The following is a 22,897-nucleotide window of genomic DNA, read 5'->3' as shown; positions in this document are numbered from 1 at the left end:
TGGGGAAATCAGGAAAGGAAGTCAAAAAGAAACAGGGGAAGTACACTCGGCAGGGGAAGCGGCAAGACTGCACCTACACACTCACCCGCCTCTACAGATTCTCTAGGCAGGGGGCTACAAGTGGATTAAAATGTTACAACTCAAGGTAAGTCCTCCACCGCAAAAACTGCTCCTCCCAGACTTAGCCCAACCAACTGGAAACTCCATGCTTGGAGCGCTAAATCTGGCGGGCGGACACCCGCCCCCTCTCCATCCTCCGCCTTCCAGCTGCGCCGCGTCCGGTTCTCCGTCGCCGCCTGGTGGCGGGCGCCCAGGACCCGCAGGCGCTCGGGTGAGGCAGGACTGAAGGCGCGGGGGAATAAAGGTCTCTGCAATGGAGGGGCGCCGAGTCTACCTCCGGATGCTTTTGCCGCGACTGCATCTTGGCACCAGTCTTACTGCCCTGGAATGCAGTTTCCTCAACGCTGCGCTCACTCTGCCTCCTCTCTGCTTTAATCCGTCAGGTCTCAGGTCTTGCGGGTGGGAGTCGTGTGAAGGAGCTGCGTTATATGGTCGTGACACCCACCCCATGCCCGCATTTTCAGGTCAGAACTTTCACGCCTTTGGAAACGAGGGACCCAGAAGAGCCCTTATTGTAGGAGGATTGTCGCCGTTAGACCTCTAAGCTCCAAAAAACCAAGGGGAGACAGAATCCAATTGTTCCCTTAAATCCCAAGTAGTAGTGTTTTTTCCACCTTAAGAGTCCGCCCCCCGCCCCTACTTGTCCCATATATTGATCGGCCACTTTGCCACCGCGTTCCAAGGTTTGGAGAGCGTCACAATGCCCCACCGTCCCCAACTCTTAAGTGGCCGACGGTGGGCAGTCCAGAAGCTGGGACCAGACTCATCTGCCTGAGGGCACAGTAGGAGGGAGGGAGGGATCTCCCCTGAGCTCCGAGGGCGAGGTGAGAACCAATTGTAGTGGGGGTGGGGGGGAGCTTATAACGGGGCAGTTAGGAACGGGCAGAGGTACCCCCACCTCCAGCTTTCAACTCAGGCGAGGAAACTTCGAGACCTTCCCGTCCACACCTGATTAACAGGAGGAAGCTGTCGCGGCCCAGGAGGCGAGTGTGGGTGTGCAGAGGTAGAGACAAAACCTAAAAGCTCGCAGAGCCGGCGAGGGCTTGCCGTCCTGGACTGTACGGGTCTGCTTCTGGTGCCACCTACTCCATCAGGCTGCTTGCTGGGTCCACCAAGCCTGACCCCTCGAGCCAGAAGGGGATCACGGAGTGTGTCTCCCGCCCGGGCTCCTGCCTGCCGGAAGGGGGCTGGGAAGCCGGGAGCCCCGCGCGCCACTTCCCCGGCAGCGTCAGTTTCACCCAGGACTGGCTCGTGGTTCCCTCGTGGCTCTGCGCGGAAGTCCGCCTCCTCCCTTCCCTCCCCCATCCTGCGCGCTGCCTCCGCCTCCTTCTTCTGCCTCCACCCTCAACCCCCATCCCCGCCTGACGGGAGCTAGCCCTCAGTCCTCCCGAGCTCTGGTTGTGGGCGCCGGATAGGTCCAAGGCGCCTCCTCCCAATATGGACAGCCGCTACACCAGCACTGCGGGCATCGGGGACTTGAACCAGCTGAGCGCTGCCATCCCGGCCACGCGGGTGGAGGTGTCCGTGTCCTGCAGGTGAGGACGCAGCCCTTCCCCTCCCTCCTGCCCTCCTATCTGCGGGGTTGGTAGCACTTGGAGAGCGCTCGGGGTACCACGAGACTTTGCGCGGGCGAGAAGTTGCCCCATGAGTGGGAAATATCTCAGCAGTGGGGCTGAAGTTACCCCGGGTCAGGTGACACAGGGGAGTGGGAATTAGAAGCGAGTGGTGGGCTCCGGGACTGGGACTTTTCATTTTCTTTCTGGGAAACGCTGTAAAAGTTGGCTGGGCTGTGACTCAGCTGCGAGAACACCGGCCGCCGCCCAATTTACAAGCCTGTTTTCCGTCCCAAACCCGGGCTAGATGGTTGCGTGATGATCGGAATCGAAGGGGACAGCACTGCCAAAAGCGCTCGTGACTGCTGCACGCTTCGGCCCGGGACTCCCTCTGCTAGGCGTGTGCAAACCTTCTGTTGCTAGGGTTGGCTCCAACGTCGGCAGCTTCCTCCCCACCCACTTCCTGGAGCCATCCAGCTTGCTTCTCCCCCACCCTTCCGGGCTTTTTGCTTTTTGCCTGATAGGTAGAAATTTCGGCCCTCCTTGCAGACGAATCTATGCCTTACCTAAGATCTGGGAAGTCACGACTTTGTTTTGTTTTGTTTTCGAGACACATTTGAGTGCTTGTAAGAACTGACTCTTGGCCCGGCGCGGTGGCTCACGCCTGTATTCCCAGCATCTTGAGAGGCCGAGGCAGGCGGATCACGAGGTCAGGAGTTCGAGACCAGCCTGGCCAATATGGTGAAACCCCCCTCTTTACTGAAAATACAAAAATTAGCCGGGCGGGGTGGCGGGCGCCTGTAGTCCCAGCTACTCGGGAGGCTGAGACAGGAGACTCGCTTGAACCCCGGAGGTGGAGGTTGTAGTGAGCCGAGATCGCGCCACTGCACTCCAGCCTGGGCGACATCTCAAGACTCCATCTCAAAAAAAAAAAAAAAAAAAAAAAAAAAAAAAAAAAAAAAAAAAAAAAAATTTAAAAAATTTAAAAAAGGAAAAAAAAAAAAGCTGATTTTCAATCCTGTCCAGAGACTGTAAGTTGCAAACTCGTTGTCCTCACGTTCTTCCGGTTAGTTGCCCTGTAAATAAAGCAACATCACTGCTATATTGTAGACGATTTTGAGAAGGAGATAAGTGACGGTGCTAAATTGGTACTGGCCACTAGTTTGCGAATTAATATTGACCCTAGAGCCCACTCCCTTGTTTGCATAATTGGGTCCGTCTCACTGGAAAATTGCCTCCTCATTTATCCAGTTTTGCTCTAAGATTGTTTTTATGCCCTCAAATCCTCCCTTTTCTTTCCTTAGCAAACTTGCCTTGAAGAAATCTAATGAATTTGGATAATCTTGATGTAAATAAGTTTAAAATTCCATCAATCTTGACATTGCATTTTCACAAACTGACCCTAAAGCCAAAGGAATTCTTTTCTGGGGGTGGAAATTCGAGCACCAGCAACCCTAGTAGTATAATTTCAGGGTAGAGGACAGCCTTTAGGCCTGAAACTATCACCTGATTGTTTGCCCTGCCGCCTCTTAAGACTGATCTGGGACTATGGAAATAATCATGCTGATAATGATAGCTAACATTAAGCTCTTGCCTTATTGCTGTCACTGTTTTAAGTGCTGCCTGAGATTTTTCTGTCAATGGAACAGGTAAAGCTGTATGGAAAACTCTTTAGATAATTCAGAGGACATTTTCTTTTCTCTGAAGCTGGCTTTGGATGTTAGTAGAGGGAAGTTATTGGTATATACAGATAATGGATAGCCAAAAGTCCTGCAATAATAGCATTACTAGAGTTCTTATCTTCTACTCAACAGTCTGCAAAGTCTAAATGGCATGTGGCCTATACTTGGAATGAATATAAAAGAATATTGTCAATCAAATCTGAATTTTTCCATAAGCTTTTTAAGGGAAATTATACCTAAACTGATCATTCTGCCAGTAGGGCCCACGTTTAATGCAGCCCCTTTTTTGATTCGTGTTTTCTGTGAGTGTGTTGGGCAATTTGTTTCAGTTTGCTGCCTCGGCACCTGGAAATCCCTTGTTCCAGCTTTTTTTCATAACATTGCTTTGACATTTTATTTTTAATTTTTAAGATTTCTAATAGGAAAAAAAAAATTCCTGAAAGAGAATGCAAATACTTAGTGTCAAGCATCTCTGCCAGGGCCACTAGTGCTTAGTCTACTGTTTGAGTTGCTTCTGACTCAGCTTACTATTTACTATAAGTTTGAGATAAAAAGCATCTTTTGGGCAAACAGAAACATAATTAAATACCCAAGTTAGTGCCTTTGGAACAGGTTCAGGAATAGTTCCTGAACAGGTGGGTTAAATTTATTTTTAATACATTAAAATTCAAAAATAAAAATATTTGAGTATTGTTGGATCTTGTAACCATAGAAGGTGATTTAGTTTGGGCTTTGGCATCAGAGACCTAAGTAAAAATTAGGGCTTTGTGACTTGTTCTTGCTATCTTGGAGTAAGTATCTTATTCAGTCTGTCTAAGCATTCTTATCTCCAAAAATAAGAATAATTATGGTATTTTCCTTATATAGAGTGTTATCAAGGTGATGTGTGAAAGCGCTTACACAATGCATGAAACAAAAACATGTTTTCAAAAATGTTAGCTATTATTATAATATTGGAAATAACATTTGTTGAATAAATGTGTTATGTATGATTCAGGTATGGAATTCTGTAAAAGTCCTTCTCTTTTGAACTTCAATAAGTTGGTTAAATAACACAGGGATAGAATCAGCATTGGGGTACCTGTTCCCTCTTTCTCAGTCTTCCTTAATGTGCATCAAGAACATGTTTTGTAGAAAGTTTGTGGGGATTTCACTTAGCAACAAGGCACAGTTGAAGACCTCTAAGCTTTACTATGGGCAGGCAGAGTAAGAAATTCCCTTGCCTCACTACTATACCAGAGACTTCTGAGGATTTGCCGACACTTCAAAAGCAGCTCAGATTTGAATAGGTTCTTTCTTTCTCATTCTTTCTTTCTCTCTCCTTTCTTTTGTTTCTTTCTCTCTCCTTTCTTTTCTTTCTCTCTCTTTTCCTTCCTTCCTTCCTTCCTTCCTTCCTTCCTTCCTTCCTTCCTTCCTTCCTTCCTTTATTTTTCTTTCTTTCTTTTTTCTCTTTCCTTTCCTTTTCTTTTTTCTTTCCTTTTCTTTTCTTATTTTCCTTTCTTTCTTTCGCCTCCTTTCACTGTCCCCTATCATTAAAAGCTTTATGGTGAAGTTTTCTGCATTTTGGGGAAGGTGAAAAAGATCAACAATTGAAGCTTGAATATAATTCATGGAAATAATTTAGTCTGTTTATTCATCAAGTGTCTGAGTGCCTTTTATATGTCTGTGTTTATGCTAGGGTCCATGAGAAATGCAAAAGACATTCTCTTCTCTGAAAATGTAAAATCTGATTGGGAGATAAACATTACATAAGACATGGTAACAGGGCTAAATTCAAAGATGAGGCTCATGCATGAGGAGGGAAAGGATCATTGTGGAATAGGGTGCTTGGAGTATATTACAAAGGGGAGATGGGGCTTGGGCAGAGACAAGCTGGATAGGCATGGTTTGGATTAGAAAAGGGACAGTGTACATGGAAGTTTTGTAGTGGCTATAAATTTGGTGTGTTAAGGGGGGTGAGAGGTACTCTTTTCTATATGTATTTATACAGAGGCAAGCTCCTGCTGTTTGACCTCCTTCCTCTTCTACCCATTGTCTAGCTCTTCTTGCATTCATTTTCCTTTATTGTATAAATTTGTAGATTTTTTAATTAATTAGCTTACTTAATTAACTAAAAATGCCTGTAGCTGAAATGATACAACCTTGAGAGATAAACTAAGGTAATATTTCCATTTTGTTCTGAAAGCTTATTACTGTAGAATTAGGTAAACTCACTGGTAAAATTCATATGCGGTAATCACCTGTTTTCCTTGGGTCCTTGATTTGTTGCACTATTTCACTGATTTTTGCCATTTTCTCTGATTGAGAAGTCAACTTATCAATTATAAAAGCAGTGAGAATATTGTGTATTTCTCGACTTTGTATGTTAGGTATCAAATGTACATCCCGTCACAGAAATAATCCTATAATGGTGACAATACTGACTATTTTTTTATTTGAGATGGAATCTCACTCTGTGGCCCAGGCTGGAGTGCAGTGGTGCCATCTCTGCTCACTGCAAACTACACTTCCCGGGTTCAGGTGATTCTCCTGCCTCAGCCTCTCGAGTGGCTGAGATTACAGGTGCCTACCAACATGCCCAGCTAATTTTTGTATTCTTAGTAGAGATGGGATTTCACCATGCTGGTCTTGAACTCTTGACCTCAAGTGATCCACCCACTTTGGCTTCCCAAAATGCTGGGATTACAGGCCTGAGCCACTGCCCCCCGGCCAATACTGACTTTAAACATAAAAGTGGAAGGAAGACTATGAAGTGGAAAAGGGTTGAGTACCTACTTTGTGCTAGGCATTCTAAAAAGCCCTTCCCGACCTGGTGTAAGTCTATTGCCTCATCTCCCATCACTCCTTGCATGAACCCAGCAACTATATATAGTCTAATAAACAGTTGCTTGCCATAGGCCAAAATGAATGCCAGATAAATACGGCTGAAAAATACTCCTAAAAGGTGCAATCCCAAAGCGTGAGCATTCATCCTAGACAACCAAACTCCTCATGCTTATGTGGCTATACAGGTGCTGCTCTTTGCCCTGCCCTACCTCCCTTCCCCTTCTTTTCTGAATTAGGCTGTGCTCCTAAGTTGGATTAGTCCCAGAGTAGCCAGGGTGTGCCAGTGTCATAGGTATATTACAAATCTTAGTCTTTCTACTCTCCTTGAGGACAAGTTTTGTCTGTTTCATGTCCACGTACTGTATTCTGAGCTTGGCACAGAATATGTAGTTAGTAAATGTTTGATGCTGTAGTTCTATAGCCAAATTGTCTAATGTGGGGATGGGGGTTTCTCTTGTTAAAATATTCTTAGGTCCCGTAGCAGATCTATTGAATCAAAATCTCCGGGGATGGGACCCAGGAATCTGAGCTTTTAACAAGTTCACCCTGTGCTGGTTATACACACTAATTCTTTTAATCTCCTGATTTCATGAGTAAGTGACTCTGACTATAGTCCCTTGATCTGAGTTAGTAATACCCACCTTACTAGGGTGTTAGGAAGATACTTTTTGATGGTGTGCTGGAGCTTAAATGGGTTTGGGAACAGAAATTTGTAAGTCAGTTGTTAAAGTGACTTAAAAATTGAATTATATAAACAATATTAAATTATATTAAAAATAAATGTAAGAAATGCTGAAAGAATATAACTTCCTAATTGCTTTACTACATTTTACTGTCATCTATTTTTTTTTTATAATCATCTATTCTCTGTTTTTTAATCTCTGTGTTGAAAGTATTCTTCAGTGGTGTGCTTCTGTTCTCTTCGCAATTCATGTATGCCAACTTGGAAGCTTGAAATCAGCCATAGTGGGAGTATTTATACCATGGAAATTGGCAAACACGGCAAATCAGTGCTTGACTTACCCTTTTGTCATCTATACTTAAGAAAGCATTCTGTGGGTATCAGTTGGCTCTATGGAGTTTATAATAGAAGTACTATATGTAACTTACTATTTGTAGATTGTTTGCCAAGCTACGTACTCGACATATCAGTAAAAAATAACAAATTTTGTACACAGACACACATTCGGCTTTTTATTGGGGAGCTTGTTTTAAAATATATACTTGAACCTCACTGTTTATGGACTTTTGATAAAAAATATATATAAAAGAAAATTATTGTTGTTTGTCTGGTTCAGTTCTGGCTATTATAATAAAGTACCAGAGACGAGGTGACTTATTAACATCATACATTCATTTCTCACAGTTCTCAAGGATGGATGTCTGCAATCAGGGTGCCAACATAGTCAGGTTCTGGTGAGAGCTTTTTTTCAGGTTACTGGCTGCTAACTTCTCACTTTCACGTGGCCTACAGAGAGTGAGAGAGCTCTCTGGGGTTCCTTTCATTAGGACACTATTCCCATTCATAAGGGCACCATCATCATGGCCTAATCATCTCCCAAAGACCCAACCTCCTAATATCATCACATCGGGGGTTAGGATATCAACATATGAATTTTGGGGGGGCAGAAACATTCAGTTCATAACACTGTTGTTAGATTGTCACTATTAGAAGTGGTAGTGTCAAGTTCAGCACTGTCTCTGGTCTTCCTTCTCTACTGCAATAAGTGGGGTTGTATGATTTTATAATCCATAAAAGTTGTGATAGCAATTATATTGCAGTAGGAACTTACGTACTTTTAAATTTCTCCCTCTGCTTTTCATGTGGTCCTCTTTATACCTTTATTCTTCTCTTACTTTGAAGTTGTATTTTTCTTTCCCTGTTTCTCCATCCACTGGTGGCATATCCTTTTCAAGTTTACGTGTTACAAGTCCAGCTACACTTAGTTATTAACTGACCACCTGCGAAAACAAAGTTACATTCCGAGAGAGAGCATTTGAGCCTTTTTGGAGTTGGCCGTTTCAGGGAGATACCTGTGCTGTTCTAATGATCTGTGGTGAAAGGAATCAAAGTGTTCAAACACAACAGTTGGAGACTCTACCTTAGTCCACATTGGTTCATCTCTTAGCACACTTTACCTTTCTTTAGTCAGACAAAAAATTTGAAAGTACTATGTAAATAGGTTGTCAAATGATGTTGTTAGCTGATAAATTAAGTTATATAAGCTAGGGATATTAGACTGCCTGTTGTGCTGTTAATGACCCATATGACAGGTAGACAGAGGGTAAAGTTGTTGTAGACCCTAACATCCTATTCTGTCTCTGCAGCTCCTGAGATCCTGCGGTTCAAGATTGTAGTCATCCCATAGTGCCTTTTTTGATCACATTTAGGTTTGTCTTAGCCCCAGAGTTTCAGTAAAATTTGTCCTGGGAACTTTCTGAACTGTGGTGTTGAAGTCTTAATGTGAGAGTTGTCCTGGTATATATATATATTTTTTTTTCAGAGAAACACCTTATTTAACATTGTTGTTCCACCAATATTTTGGTCTGTTGGTGTTTTTTAGCATTCGGGGCCTGAGGGGTTCTAAAACAGCCCTGGTATGTGGAGAATGCTAGTCTAGAAGCAGTTGAAAGGACAGGATCCCACAGGAGAGGGTGGTAATAGCTGTGCTCCTTTAGGTCTGTTGTTTGTGTTGTAACAGGCAGAAGCCTACGTCGCCTATTTGAGTTTACTCAAGGCTGAGAAGAAATACAATTCCTTTCAAAGAGATTTCATCTAGTTCTTAGCCTGTTTGAAAGCCAGTTTTGTTTAGCGTTGAGGAATGTGGTGTAAGGGTAGATTAACTCTACCACTTAATATCTCTGAAGCATCTGTTCCTCAGTTTCCTCATCTGTAAAGTGGGGATAATAATAGCTCCTACTTCTTATATTTTCTTTGAGGATTAAGTAAGTTAATACATGTAAGTGAGATAAAACACTGCTGTGACATTAGTTAAGCACTTGATGATTACAAAAGGATAATAAAAAAATTAAAATCCTTCACTATTCCATCAGACTATGAGCAAATGAGTTCATTTCTGTCTCATGTATAGCATCACATTTATATTCTCTGTGTATATTAATATATACACACATATATAATATATAATACAATATGTAATATATTAATTGTATGTATATAATATAGAATATAATTGTATACTCTATACAATATTTCTTCTGTACTTTTCTATTAATATTATATCATGAATATGTTGTTGCTATTAGTCTTTGGAAACATAACCTTCCATGTCTGTGCAGTATTCTATTATATGGTTGTACTATATTTATTTAACTTAACCCTTGTTTTCCAAAATTTATTTCAAAAAGTTGCTATTCAAAACAGTGTTAAAAATGAGTATTCTCTGTCACAAACATCTAACATCTCTGATTTTTTTTTTTTTTTTCCGGGGGTAGTTTTCTGGAACTGAAATGATTAATAAGCTATCTTCTCAAAGGGATTTTAGTAGCTTGTTTTGGTTACTTCCATCCCATTCCTATTTAAGTACGCAGAATCAAGGCTAAGCTACTGGCTGCACTTTTCTAAATACTTTTATTACCATAAGAACATTGCATTTAGAGATTAATGAGAATTTGAGCCAGCAGAGGATAGCAGCAAGAAAATGGAATTAGAAATCAGACAGATGTCTTTAAATCTCATTTTTATCCCTTTTTGGAATGTAATTTTGGGTAACCTGTTTCAGCTTTTGGAACCTCATTTCCTAATCTGTAACATAGAAATGATTTAAAAACCAAAATTTCAAGTTGTTGGATAGTAAATGAAATAAAGTCTATACAATGTCCAGCCTGTCACAAGAAAAGCGCTAAGTAGCTACTAGTCTTATCCCAGTTTCTTCAGCATTTTACTGTGTGGCACACACAACATAGAATAAAGTGTCTGTACTTTGGAAAATTTACAGTCAATTTGGGGAGTCATAGAAACATGGAACCAAGGTAACAGTGATAAAGCTGCATGTTATCCCATGCTGATTAATTCAATGTGGAGAGAGTGTGGAATAAAACAGTGGTTAGAATAGTGTGGATTTATAAAAACTGATTTATAAATCAGTTTCTACAGATTCCACCCCATACGCCCACTTCTGCCAAGACACAGTCGGTCATGTGGGATTTGACAGGTAGGAGGAAGTCTGCTATAATAATCAAGTTTAAGAACCAAAGAACATTCTTGTATCTGCCCAATAAAATCAATGGGCTGATATTTAAGACAGCTCTTTTGTGTTAGACATGATAAAACAGATACTGCAGTAGTTGCCAACACAGGCTGAGGGAAGGCAAGTATTTATTGCCCCTAATAAAATAGGATGTATTTAAAAGGTACCTGCCCCAGGGACCTATGTTCACTCCCTGATACCTTAATGTTGGCAAACTTAATGACAACTTTCAGTGTTAATGCCTCTCCAGCCAGGACCATTAGCTACCAGACATTCTTGTTCAAATTGTGAGGTTTTTTTGTCAGGTTTATTCTGTGAAGAATAATGCTCCAGACCTTCTGAGGGAATTGTCAGCTGATTTTCTGAAACTCTAAAGAAACAAAGTATCATTGATAGTTCCCAGCAAATATTTCTATTTATTAGACAGTAAAGGAATTCAAACATAAGCTGTTTTAATGAAGCCAAGAAGCATGCAACTTTTGGACATTTGCCGTCTTTTTTTTTTAAATTAATCTCAAAATCTAACTCTTTGTCAGACAATGTATACAGTGGTTAATGTGGGCTAATTCAATCCTTGCCATTCTGAAAAGAGGTGATGTTATGTCCTGTTTTACAAGTGAAGAAATTGAGGTTTAGAGAGAGTGTAAGTAATTTGGTCGAAGTCATTTATCTAGTAAGTGGCAAAGGTGAGTTCCTAATCCATATATGTCTAATTCCTAAGCATATGCTTATGACCATTAGCTATATTATATTGTTCTTCCATAAATTCTTTATTGTAGGCTTGAAGAGTGGAACTCTTCTCTGTCAATATCAGCGTGTTAGTAACTTAAAAAAAATTATAGAGCTTAGGAGACGCAATTATATTAGATGATATCAACACTACTCTACCACAAAGGAAGTACTTCTCAGAGGATGCAAAATACAGAATTCTTTCCTGTTTTTCTGTTCCCTACTGTTGAGAGCTTTGAGTAGAGAAATTCACACGAGTGGCATAAAACTTTAACCATGTGATGTTTTATTTCCAGTATTGATTCTTATCTTTTTCTGGTGCTGAGTTACCTAATGAAGATGTGGGAAATTAAGTAATGAGAAGACTATTTAGCTAGAAATCAGCAGGCAGGCTGAGATGAAAACTGAATACTAGAGAGAGGTGATGGACTGGGCAAATGAAAAGTAAGAAAAGTTCATTGAATTGACTATGTGACGTTCGAATTTACCAGCGGAGTTGAGAATTGACCTCAGGCCCTACCATTTCAGTCCAGTGCTTTCTTATTACTGGGAAAGTCACTGTTTAACTTGCTAGTTTTTCACTAATACTTAATTCCAGAGTTTCCCTTTATGGCAAATTCATTCTTCAGAATTTCATGTAAATAAAATTACTTAGATATTAACAATGTCAGTACATTGTTCTGAGCTATATGGATTGTGGCATGAGTTTGTAAAAGTCGATTTTTTCTTACCTTGCTAATTAGCTTCATGCTGTCTCTCTCTCTGTGTATGTAAAATAAGTAACAAGTGACACATTAATTTTATTAAGAATGATCTCAAATGTCAGAGAGTGTAATGAACCAGAGATATGATTATAATTGCCATTACTGGTTGAAACCAACACATATCTCTGCCTTAGCATAATAGTGGTTTTGTAATCATTTTGACAAATATAATTGTTTCTCACTGTCTGCAGATCCTTATTGCATCCATCTCCTATAACTCTGAGCATTCCTACAAACCTGTTTTATCTAAATGTACTCCTATAAAGGAACACTCTTTTATCTAAATATACTCCTATTTGTGGATTTTTCAGGTAATTGAAAGTAACACAAAACATTATTCATTAATGTCTTAAATAGGTTTTCATGTTTCCAAGCTATAAGCAAAGAATATGAGAGAGAGAGAGAGAGCACGCTAGACTGAGAGCAAGCGAGACTAACGTGAGAACTACACCAGAATAATAAATGTATTTGCTAAACCCATCTCAATTACCTACAATTTTAGATATAGCTTATTATCTGACTTATCTTGATATCTCCACTCTCAAATTAATTATGGAAACAGAGATATTAGAAAGTTGATTGCAATTGATTTTTATGCCAATGGTTTCATCCAAAGCCTCTTGTAGGCATTGAGGAAAGGAGGCATAATCAATATCAGGTTACTAGTGAACTTCTGTCTTAATTGATAATTTAAATTAGTAAATTAAAAATTATTTTGGGGGAAAAATTTGAAATATACTACCTAAAAGATGATTGATTTTTTAACTTAAGATGTGTCTTATAATGGCTTTAATTTCTTTGTTTCACTTAAATCACTGTGCCATTGGAATGTCATATATATGGCATCTTGCTTCCTTGTGGAACACTTCAGCAAAGAAACAGCATCTGGTCTGTTTCTGGAACTAGCTCTTTGACCTTTGACAATCATTCCACTTCATTGGATCTTAGATCCTATAGAAAGGTTGGGTCTCTGGTCAAGATGACCTATGATATTACTTGGAGGTTCATAATTTTATGATTGGAGAAGCAGGATCTTGAAATAAAATGGAGACATACTCCAGTTTAAGGAAATAATGTGATCGTCAAAGCCCATTGTAAACCAGCTAAACCAGGTGGTGATAATTTATGTTTAATAAAACAAACAAAAAAGGATATTTTACTTTCAAAATATTTATCTCAGAATGTCTTTAAATAGACAATTCCTCTAGTGTATTTAAAATGATATTGATATATGAATTTTAATTTTAATCAGAACAACAGGTACAGATATAGAGTAAAAGTTTATTATATTTGAGTTTTTTAAATAAAGAAGGTTTGTGAAGAAAAAGTAATAGGGAAAGGAGTAGTATTGTTACCAGAAAGGTGTCCCAATCCAGACACCAAGAGAGGGTTCTTGGATCTCGTGCAAGAAAGAATTCAGGGTGATTCTATACAGTAAAGTGAAAGCAAGTTTATTAAGAAAGTTAAGGACTAAAAGAAGGGCTACTCCATAGGCAGAGCAGCACCAGGGTGGCCGGTTGCCCATTTTTATGGTTATTTCTTGATTATATGCTAAAAAAGGGGGGGATTTTTCATGCCTCCCCTTTTTAGAACATATAGGGTAACTTTCTGATGTTACCATGGCATTTGTAAACTGTGATGGCGCTGGTGGGAGTGTAGCAGTGAGGATGACCAGAAGCCACTCTCATTGCCATGTTGGTTTTGGTGGGCTGTGGTTAGCCTCATTATGACAGCTTGTTTTTTTTTTTTTTTTTTTTTTTCTTTTTTTTAATTATACTTAAAGTTCTAGGGTACATGTGCATAACGTGCAGGTTTGTTACATATGTATACTTGTGCCATGTTGGTGTGCTGCACCCATCAACTCGTCAGCACCCATCAATTCGCCATTTATATCAGGTATAACTCCTAGTGCAATCCTTCCCCCCTCCCCCCTCCCCATGATAAGCCCCGATGTGTGTTGTTCCCCTTCCTGAGTCCAAGTGATCTCATTGTTCAGTTCCCACCTATGAGTGAGAACATGCGGTGTTTGGTTTTCTGTTCTTGTGATAGTTTGCTAAGAATGATGGTTTCCAGCTGCATCCATGTCCCTACAAAGCACGCAAACTCATCCTTTTTTATGGCTGCATAGTATTCCATGGTGTATATGTGCCACATTTTCTTAATCCATTCTGTCACAGATGGACATTTGGGTTGATTCCAAGTCTTTGCTATTGTGAATAGTGCCGCCATAAACATACGTGTGCATGTGTCTTTATAGCAGCATGATTTATAATCCTTTGGGTATATACCCAGTAGTGGGATGGCTGGGTCATATGGTACATCTAGTTCTAGATCCTTGAGGAATTGCCATACTGTTTTCCACAATGGTTGAACTAGTTTACAATCCCACCAACAGTGTAAAAGTGTTCCTGTTTCTCCACATCCTCTCCAGCACCTGTTGTTTCCTGACTTTTTAATGATTGCCATTCTAACTGGTGTGAGATGGACCTAATACCATAAAAACCCTAGAAGAAAACCTAGGTAGTACCATTCAGGACATAGGCATGGGCAAGGACTTCATGTCTAAAACACCAAAAGCAATGGCAGCAAAAGCCAAAATTGACAAATGGGATCTGATTAAACTAAAGAGCTTCTGCACAGCAAAAGAAAGTACCATCAGAGTGAACAGGCAACCTACAGAATGGGAGAAAATTTTTGCAATCTACTCATCTGACAAAGGGATGATATCCAGAACCTACAAAGAACTCAAACAAATTTACAAGAAAAAAACAACCCCATCAAAAAATGGGCAAAGGATATGAACAGACATTTCTCAAAAGAAGACATTCATACAGCCAACAGACACATGAAAAAATGCTCATCATCACTGGCCATCAGAGAAATGCAAATCAAAACCACAATGAGACAGCTTGTTTTATCAGCAAGGTCTTTATGACCTGTATCTTGTGCTCACCTTCTATCTTATTCTGTGACTAAATGGCCTTAACCTCTTGGCAATGCAGCCCAGGAGGTCTCAGCCTTATTTTACCCAGCCTCTATTCAAGATGGAGTTGCTCTGGTTCAGACACCTCTGACAGTATTAATATATATTTAGAAAACTTTAATTTCCTCCAAACAGTTTAACTTTGTTGCCATATTACACTTGATTTTCTAGACATAGGCTCTTAAACCTTTGTGTGATCATGAGACTTTAAAAATGTAGGCTCTAATTCCAGTGACTAAGGTTTTTTTTTTTTTAAAGAACTATTATGATAGATTATTTCTAATACCAACTATTTGCTATTTCAACATCCTCATTTTCCTTCATATTCTCCCCAAGAGTTGTCAAGTTCTGCTGTTGCTGTTCTAGTGTTTTCTCTCAACGGAAATCTATAACAAACTGTATTCATGGAAATGAAGAGTGTTTGATATGAATAGATATCTGTGCCTTTTCAGTAATCTACTTCTCTAATATGTTACTTTAAAAAAATCATTTATGTCTCTTTGTCAAATAGAGAGTTTTTACTAAAGATGTCAGATGGATTTGGTCTTGTGTGCTTCCTCTGATCAGTTGTCACCGAGTGTGGGCTAACTGGGCTTTCTGGAACAGTTGACTTTCGAAATGAAATAAGCCAACACTATGAGTCATGTATGCTATCACTTCTCTACCATTATAATGCTTGACTTACTATATTTCATAAGCTTTATGAATGGTTTCAGTACTTTTAAAATCACCTTATCAGTCACCAAGACTTGTTTGTTCCGTTCTCCAAAGTGTCGGTCACCTCCTTTCCATTTCTGCTATCTCCGCTCTGGTTCAAGAAGTAACCATTTTTCTTCTTCTTCACATATGTAGTGAGCTTCACATGTTTAGTTAGCTTTGTAAACAAAGGTTGAATTACATGATTTTTCTTTGCAGAAACTTCCACTGTTTCAGTGCGTCCCCTTTGTTTACAGAGTAAAGTCCAAGTACACCAGCATGTGTTCAGAGTACTTACTCATCCTGCCCAGATTCCTTTCCCAGTCTCATCTCAGACATGAGCACCAGCCAAAGTGGACTAGGTGTTAATTCCCACATTCCTTTGTATCTTCCCTTTCCCCATCCTTGTTGATACTTTCCTACAGCCTGAGAAGCCTTTCCCCCATTTGCAGCTCTCCTTGCTTGGTTGTCGAGATTTACCTCACTCAGTGCAATTTGTGTTATTTTACTAGATTCTTGAAATTGAAATTAATTGTTGCTTCCTTGGAGTTCCCAGACAACATTTCTTGTGCATTCTTTTTGTTCTATTTTGACTTAAAAATTTTTAGGTTTTTGCATGCCTGTCTCCCCAACCAAGTTTAAAAATACCTATTTGTTTTATCATTGATTATTGCAAAACCAGATTTTGTGCTTTGCACATGAAAGGTTTTCAATAAATGTTTGCCACTTGATAGATTGGAAGAATGAATGTGGAGATCTATAAATTTGAATATGTTTATACCCTTAAAAATATTAGTTTATATTTCCCAGGCGAGTTGGCTCATGCCCGTAATCCCAGCACTTTGGGAGGCTGAGGCGGGCAGATCACATGAGGCTGGGAGTTTGAGACTAGCCTGACCAATATGGAGGAACCCTGTCTCTACTGAAAGTACAAAATTAGCCCAGTGTGGTGACGCCTGCCTGTAATACCAGCTACTAGGGAGGCTGAGGCAGGAGAATCACTTGAACCTGGGAAGTGGAGGTTGTGGTGAGCCGAGTTCGTGCCATTGCATTCCAGCCTAGGCAACAAGAGTGGAAACTCCATCTCAAAAAAAAAAAAAAAAAAAAAAAAAAAAAAATTAGTTTATCCACATAGTGAAAACATTAAAATGCCTGATTTTGCTATTCAGTACAAATATAATTATTTAATCTTTGTTTATATAATGTTCTACAAAGTTTTATTTGTGAAGAAATGATAAACAAATAAATTTAAATTAAAACACATTGTCCTCAAGCAGAGCAAAGCTAATTTTAGAAGTGGCCACAGTACCTTCTAAATATTGACAGATAATTTGGCCAGCTGCAGTGGCTCATGCCTATAATACCAGCACTTTGGGAGACTGAGGTGGGTGGATCATTTGAGGTTGGGAGTTTGAAATCAGCCTGGACAACAGGGTAAAACCCCATCTCTACTAAAAAATACAAAAGTCAGCCAGGTATGATGGTAGCTGCCCATAATCCCAGATACTTGGGAGGACAAGGCAGGAGAATCTCTTCAACCCAGGAGGCAGAAGTTGCAGTGAGCTGAAACTATGCCACTGCACTCCAGGTTGCGTGACAGGGTGAGACTCTTTCTCTCAAAAAAAAAAAAAAATATATATATATATATATATATACACACACACACACACACACACACACACACACACACATATATATATATAAATGTTAACAGATAATTTGCTTAATCTTGACATGAATACAATGCAAAAAAGAATATAATTTACATGTGTGATATCCTATATAAAATACCTAAGTAGAAAAATAAGTGAACATATCTTTTACACAAGGAAAATTTTTGTCTTGGGGAATAATATTTCTTAAAGTACTTGGTGAACTAATAAAGTGCAGCAGCACATGATGGTTTCACTTGGGTATAATCTAGGGTAAGAAGAAAGCAAAAATTTGTTTATGTGCTGATGTACTTCTTCCAGACTCTGTGTTTTTTATCACTAATTTAAATTTTGTGCCACACAATGCAAAACAAAATTTTAGAAAAGCCAAAATCCAACTAAAGAAAAGTGTCAAGGATAAGAAGATGGAAAACAATGCTTTCTATAAAAAAAGGAAAAGACAGAACTTGTTTACACATGTTCAAGTTAAAAATGAGCAAGTTTACTTAAGTCAACTCTCTATAAATCATGTCTTTCCTATACTTGTCTGGCTATAAAGTTTCTTTGGATGGCCTAAGTAATTTCCTAAGTGCTTGCAACAGCTGTAGTATCTAAGTGCTCAGTTGATTATATTTAGCCTAAAATGTTATCATCCCTGATTACATCAAGTATTTCCAGAGAAACATACCTCATTAGTGGCTATAACTATAAAATTAGAAAAAAAAAGAAAATTATAAAGCCACTTTGTTTCAGTGAGGTCAATAAATGGTAATACAAGGTGATGATGATGATGACTGATGAATAATTTCCAGCACACATATAAAATGCTGTGATTTAAAAAATGCAACTATTGTGGGGTTGTGTCATTTTCATTTTGACAGCATGGTCTAAACCAGCTATTGTCAACAAGAAGCACCATCAAAATTGCTTCAGAGGTTTTGCCAACTACTTCTGGGCGCTCCTGAAAATTTTAGGTTGCTTTCCTACAAGGGACTAAGTTCTCCCCATCATTTTCTCTAGCCCCCAATACCCCAGTAAAACTTCTGTCAGTTGAGCCTCAGGCCTCACCCTCCCATTCCTTCTACTTCCATATCGTCTCTTTCACATGGCTGACCATTCTGCTAACTAGGTCCAGGCCAGTCTGACCCATGCAAAGACTATGCACCAGTTCCTTGATTCTTCCAGCCTCACAATCTCTGGCCAACCTCCTCCTTCTCGCCAGGAATCCTCTACTTTGAGCTGGTGGAGTTGTACTCAAAAAGGGCAAATGACACCACACTATTACTCCCTTGTTTAAGACCCTCTAGATGCCTGATGAGTCATCAGTATCTTGCAAACCCTGACTTAAATTTTCAGCCTCATCTCTGTCTCTCCATGTCCCACCACCCTCCCCTTCTCCCCTTTTGCCTCTAAACTATTTCCTAAACTCTAAGTCACTTCAGACACCTGCATTTCCTGAGAAAACCATGATGTTCACACTTTGGTTCTCTCTGCTAGGAACAGTTCGGCCTCACGTTATTATCTCACCTGATGGACTCTGCCGATAGTTCAAGCATTACTCATACTATGAAGACTTTTCCTGATCCTTCAGATTGAATTGTCCACCCCTCCCTTTCTCTAATCTGTAGTGAATTTATTTATTATGCATATTCCACATTTCACTGCATGTATTTGTTTACAAATCTGTCCCCTTAATGCAATGTAAATAATCTAGGGCCTGGAGCCCACTGTGTTCGTATCATGGTCTCCAACACCAAATCCTTTATCTGGCACTTAATAACCTAATGCTTGTTGAATAAACATTTGAATGCGTGTCAGATAGCTATTAAATTATAAACTCTCATAAGATAAGAATCATGTCTTATTCAGCTTTATATCCCACTTAGCTTCTAGTCCAGTGTATTGCATATAGAAAGTGCTTGATAATTATTTATTCAATATATAGTTGAAGAAAGGAAAGCTAGTGGAAGAAAGGCATATCATATATGAACAGGAACCATGGCTGGAAGGTTTGAAGGCCAGAAAGAGTATAGTATTAATTGAGTTGAAAAAAAATCAATTGTAAAAAGGCAGGATGAAGGAGACATGGCTAAGCAATTGCCAATGCCTTTTTCATTCAGCGATTAATAGTCTATTAATCTAGCTAATTGTGTAAAATATTTGAAAGTTCATTGTCCACTTAGCTGTTAGCAAGCAAGCTGAAATGCGGATCACTTCATGAAGATAAAATTGTAAAAATATACAAAAAAACCAAACCAAACTATGTTGAAAAGAGCAAAGGAGAAAGTACAAATCACCCCAACTTTCTTACCCAGCAATAGGTCAGGCCAAGCAGATATCTCTTTGTGCATTTATTTAGAGGTATATAAGGCATATTTCCATTCATATTTATTTTACAATGACTTAGGTAAGTTGGAAGTTGAGATTTTTCCTTTGGATTTTGGCTCCAGATATTAAAACCTGAAACTAGCTGCTGCTTTGCAGGTCTAGTACCGCCTGCCTGGAGAGCATCTCTCCAAGGGAATGATCTCAGCTGTGTTCTCAATACACCCCCTCTTCCTATCTGTCTGCCTCCATGGAGCCTTCACTACTGTTGTTAAAACGTCGCTGTTGACAGTGCCACTGGGAAGTTGCGGTAATGCCCTATTGCTACAGGGCCTGGCATGAGGCCTTGCTGTCTGCTATCCCTGTAACCCTGTCTATAACTTTGCTCACTGCCTCCTGGTGCTTGTCTCTGTTGATTTACCAGATCTTTGTGGTTCTATGTGGTCCTTCTAGGTTCAGTCTCAGTCAGGAGTCCTCCTTTCTAAAGACTCCCTGGGTGTCATCATGTCTTTAAATCCATATATTCACAACTTTTTTGCTCTGTGAGCACACATCCCACAGTTCCAGGCTCCAGACTGTGTGGGCCTGTCTTTGTCTCTGAATGTGGGTCTCCCATCTGACTCTTACCTTCTTTTGTAAAGAAATTCCTCTCAGAGTTTCCTATTGTATATTCCTTCCACCAGACCCCAGCTGGGCCGACAGTATAAACTTAAAAAGATATCAAGAGGATTCATTTTTCATTTTACCAGGAGGCTCTTTGGCCCCTTTTAATTTCATAGAAGGCAAAAGGAACTTGGAGGAGCAGCCTTAGGCTCACATTACATCTCTTCTTTCTTCTACAAATTGGACTTGAGATCAGGGCTTAACTATTCCCATACCGTACTGTAGTAATGCCTGGCACATAATACATGCCCAGTACATCTGTGTTGAAAGAAAGCATGAATGAATGTTTTCGAATGAATTTGACCTTTTTCCTTAATCACAATTTAGGGCTTTGTCATTTAATTAGGGCATTGCATATCCACTCTACATTATTCTCTTTGCCTTTGCCTCTAGGTAGTTTTTCTAATATTTACTATATGCTGGGTTTGCTCTAAGTGCTTTATATTTACTAACTTACTCCTCAAACAACTCTATGAGTAGAATACTATGATCATCTCCTTTTCACAGATAAGAAAACTGAAGCCTAGAGAGTTTTAGTTTACACAGCTAGTAAATGATGGAGCTGGTGGTTCCCAGTTGTAATGACTGTTCAGAGGTGGCACCCTACCAGGTGATGACAAGTCCATGAGATCTGATGATGTTAATGAAGTGGGGAAAGGGTGGCAGTCTCTTCTTGGGTGCCAGAATTATAAAATATGAAGCTAATAACCCCAGGCATCTATACTAGTCTGTTCTCATATTTGCTGTAAAGAACTACCTGAGACTGGGTAATTTATGAAGAAATGAGATTTAATTGGCTCACCATTCTGTATGATGTACAGGTAGCATAGCTGGGGAGGCCTCCGCAAACTTTCAATCATGGTGGAAGGCACAAGGGGAGGCAGGCACATCTTTACATGGTGGAGCAGGAGAGAGAGAGAGAGAAGGGGGAAGTGCTACACACTTTTAAACAACCAGATCTCCTGAGAACTCACTCACTATCACAAGAACAGAAGGGGGAGGACTGCCTCCGTGATCCAGTCACCTCCCACCCAGCCCCTCCTCCAACATTGAGGATTACAATTCTACATGAGATTTGGGTGGGGACATAGAGCCAAACAATATCAGCATCTATGTTTCCCACCATGTAGTTCAGAGAACTAGAGGAAGCAGTTTTTAAAAAAAGATTGAAACAGATAATACATGCACGCAGAAAAAGAGTTTTAATGTTTCTGTCCTTGTTTTTGTTCTTCTCACAGGGTCAGCTACACGCCTGAGTCTGAGCTCTATAAAATATCTGTATTTAAAAAATAAATAAATAAATAAATAAATAAATAAATAAATAAATAAAATACCTGTATTTTCACCATAAATTTCCCTTTTCTTCTGTAACTTACAACTAAATGAGTTCTATTCACGCAGCTAATATTTGTCTGTCTCATAGTAGAGTATTATCTTATTATTTATTTTATTTGCATGTCATTACTCATTTATTCAAGATGAACTTTATTTAAAATGTGAGTGACCAAGTATATTTCTTCCTCTTATAAAATGCCAAATCACTTCTTGAAGTCATTTTTCTTTTGGGGTGCTTATACTTTTTTCTCATTAATTTAGAGAATGCTTTGTATATTTATAGCCTTAACATTCTTATATATGATATATGTAACAGATATTGTATTTTGAGTTTAATTATTATATCACTTTCTGTATATAAGTTTAAAATACATTCATTATCATATAAATTAATTTTTTCTCTAGGCTTTGTATAAAGCTTAGAAAGTATCCTTTATGCCAAAATTTTAAAATAGTATGTTACATTTTCTTCATGTTTTTTTCATTGATTCTGGTTGATGATATCTGTTCTGTAATTTACTTTAAAATATTTCAGCAGAGAGTGTCATGTAGATGTGTGTGTTAGACTGTAGAGTTAAATCTCAAGGATCTTAATCAGTTCTATATACTTTGGGTGTGGTGAGTTAGCATTGGAAGTTTAATCAGTAGCTCATGCTCTGGAAGTGGCTACTCCTAACTGTTATACTATCTTTACCCTTTATCAACACCAGAGTGTTCTGTAATTACTATGGATGTTAGACTTAAAAAAAAAACAAACTGATAAAATATATGGTGATCAGGTATGTGGACAGACTACTTCATACCACTATACAGTTATATAAAAAAAGACTGACAATAACACTGGAGAGGATGTGGAGAAATTGGAACAATTATATATTGCTAGTAGGAATGTAATGCAATGCAGTCACTTTGGTAAATAGTTTGGCAGTTTTTTTTTCAGATTTTAAAAATAGTGTTACCATTAGGACCCAGCAATTCTGTTAGGTATATACCCCAGAGAAATGAAGCCATATGTCTGTATAAGAACTTGTTCAAGTCTTCATTGCAGTATTATTGATAATAGCCAAAAATAGAAACAACCCAAATATCTAAGAATTGATGAACCAAAGTGGTATATCCCTACAATAGAATATGATTTGGCAATAAAACAGAATGAAGTACTGACACATACCACAACGTGACTGAATCTTCAAAACATCATGTAATTGAAAGAAGCTAGTCACAGAAAGCGCACATATTGTATATGATCATGATTCTATTTACATGAAATGCTCTGAATAGGCAAATACATGGAGACAGAAAGATGAGTGGTTACCAGGGGCTGGGGGAAGTCGAATAGGGTGTGATTTTTGATGGGT

At 39.3% G+C, this 22,897-nt stretch overlaps 1 protein-coding gene across 1 annotated transcript in view; it reads left to right on the top strand.

Moving 5' to 3' along the window:
* The first annotated feature begins 324 nt into the window (after positions 1-324).
* The window catches only part of CPNE8 (copine 8), a 231,885-nt gene continuing 209,312 nt past the window's right edge, over positions 325-22,897 (top strand). Inside the window, exon 1 of the mRNA XM_026449597.2 lies at positions 325-1,655. Coding sequence (XP_026305382.1) covers positions 1,558-1,655 — 98 coding nt within the window. The 5' untranslated portion in view covers positions 325-1,557. The remainder of the gene's footprint in view (positions 1,656-22,897) is intronic.

Source organism: Piliocolobus tephrosceles, chromosome 10, assembly GCF_002776525.5.
Source record: "Piliocolobus tephrosceles isolate RC106 chromosome 10, ASM277652v3, whole genome shotgun sequence".
NCBI lineage: Eukaryota > Metazoa > Chordata > Mammalia > Primates > Cercopithecidae > Piliocolobus > Piliocolobus tephrosceles.
Note: the sequence above shows the minus strand (reverse complement) of the source record. Positions and strands in the feature narration are given on the sequence as shown.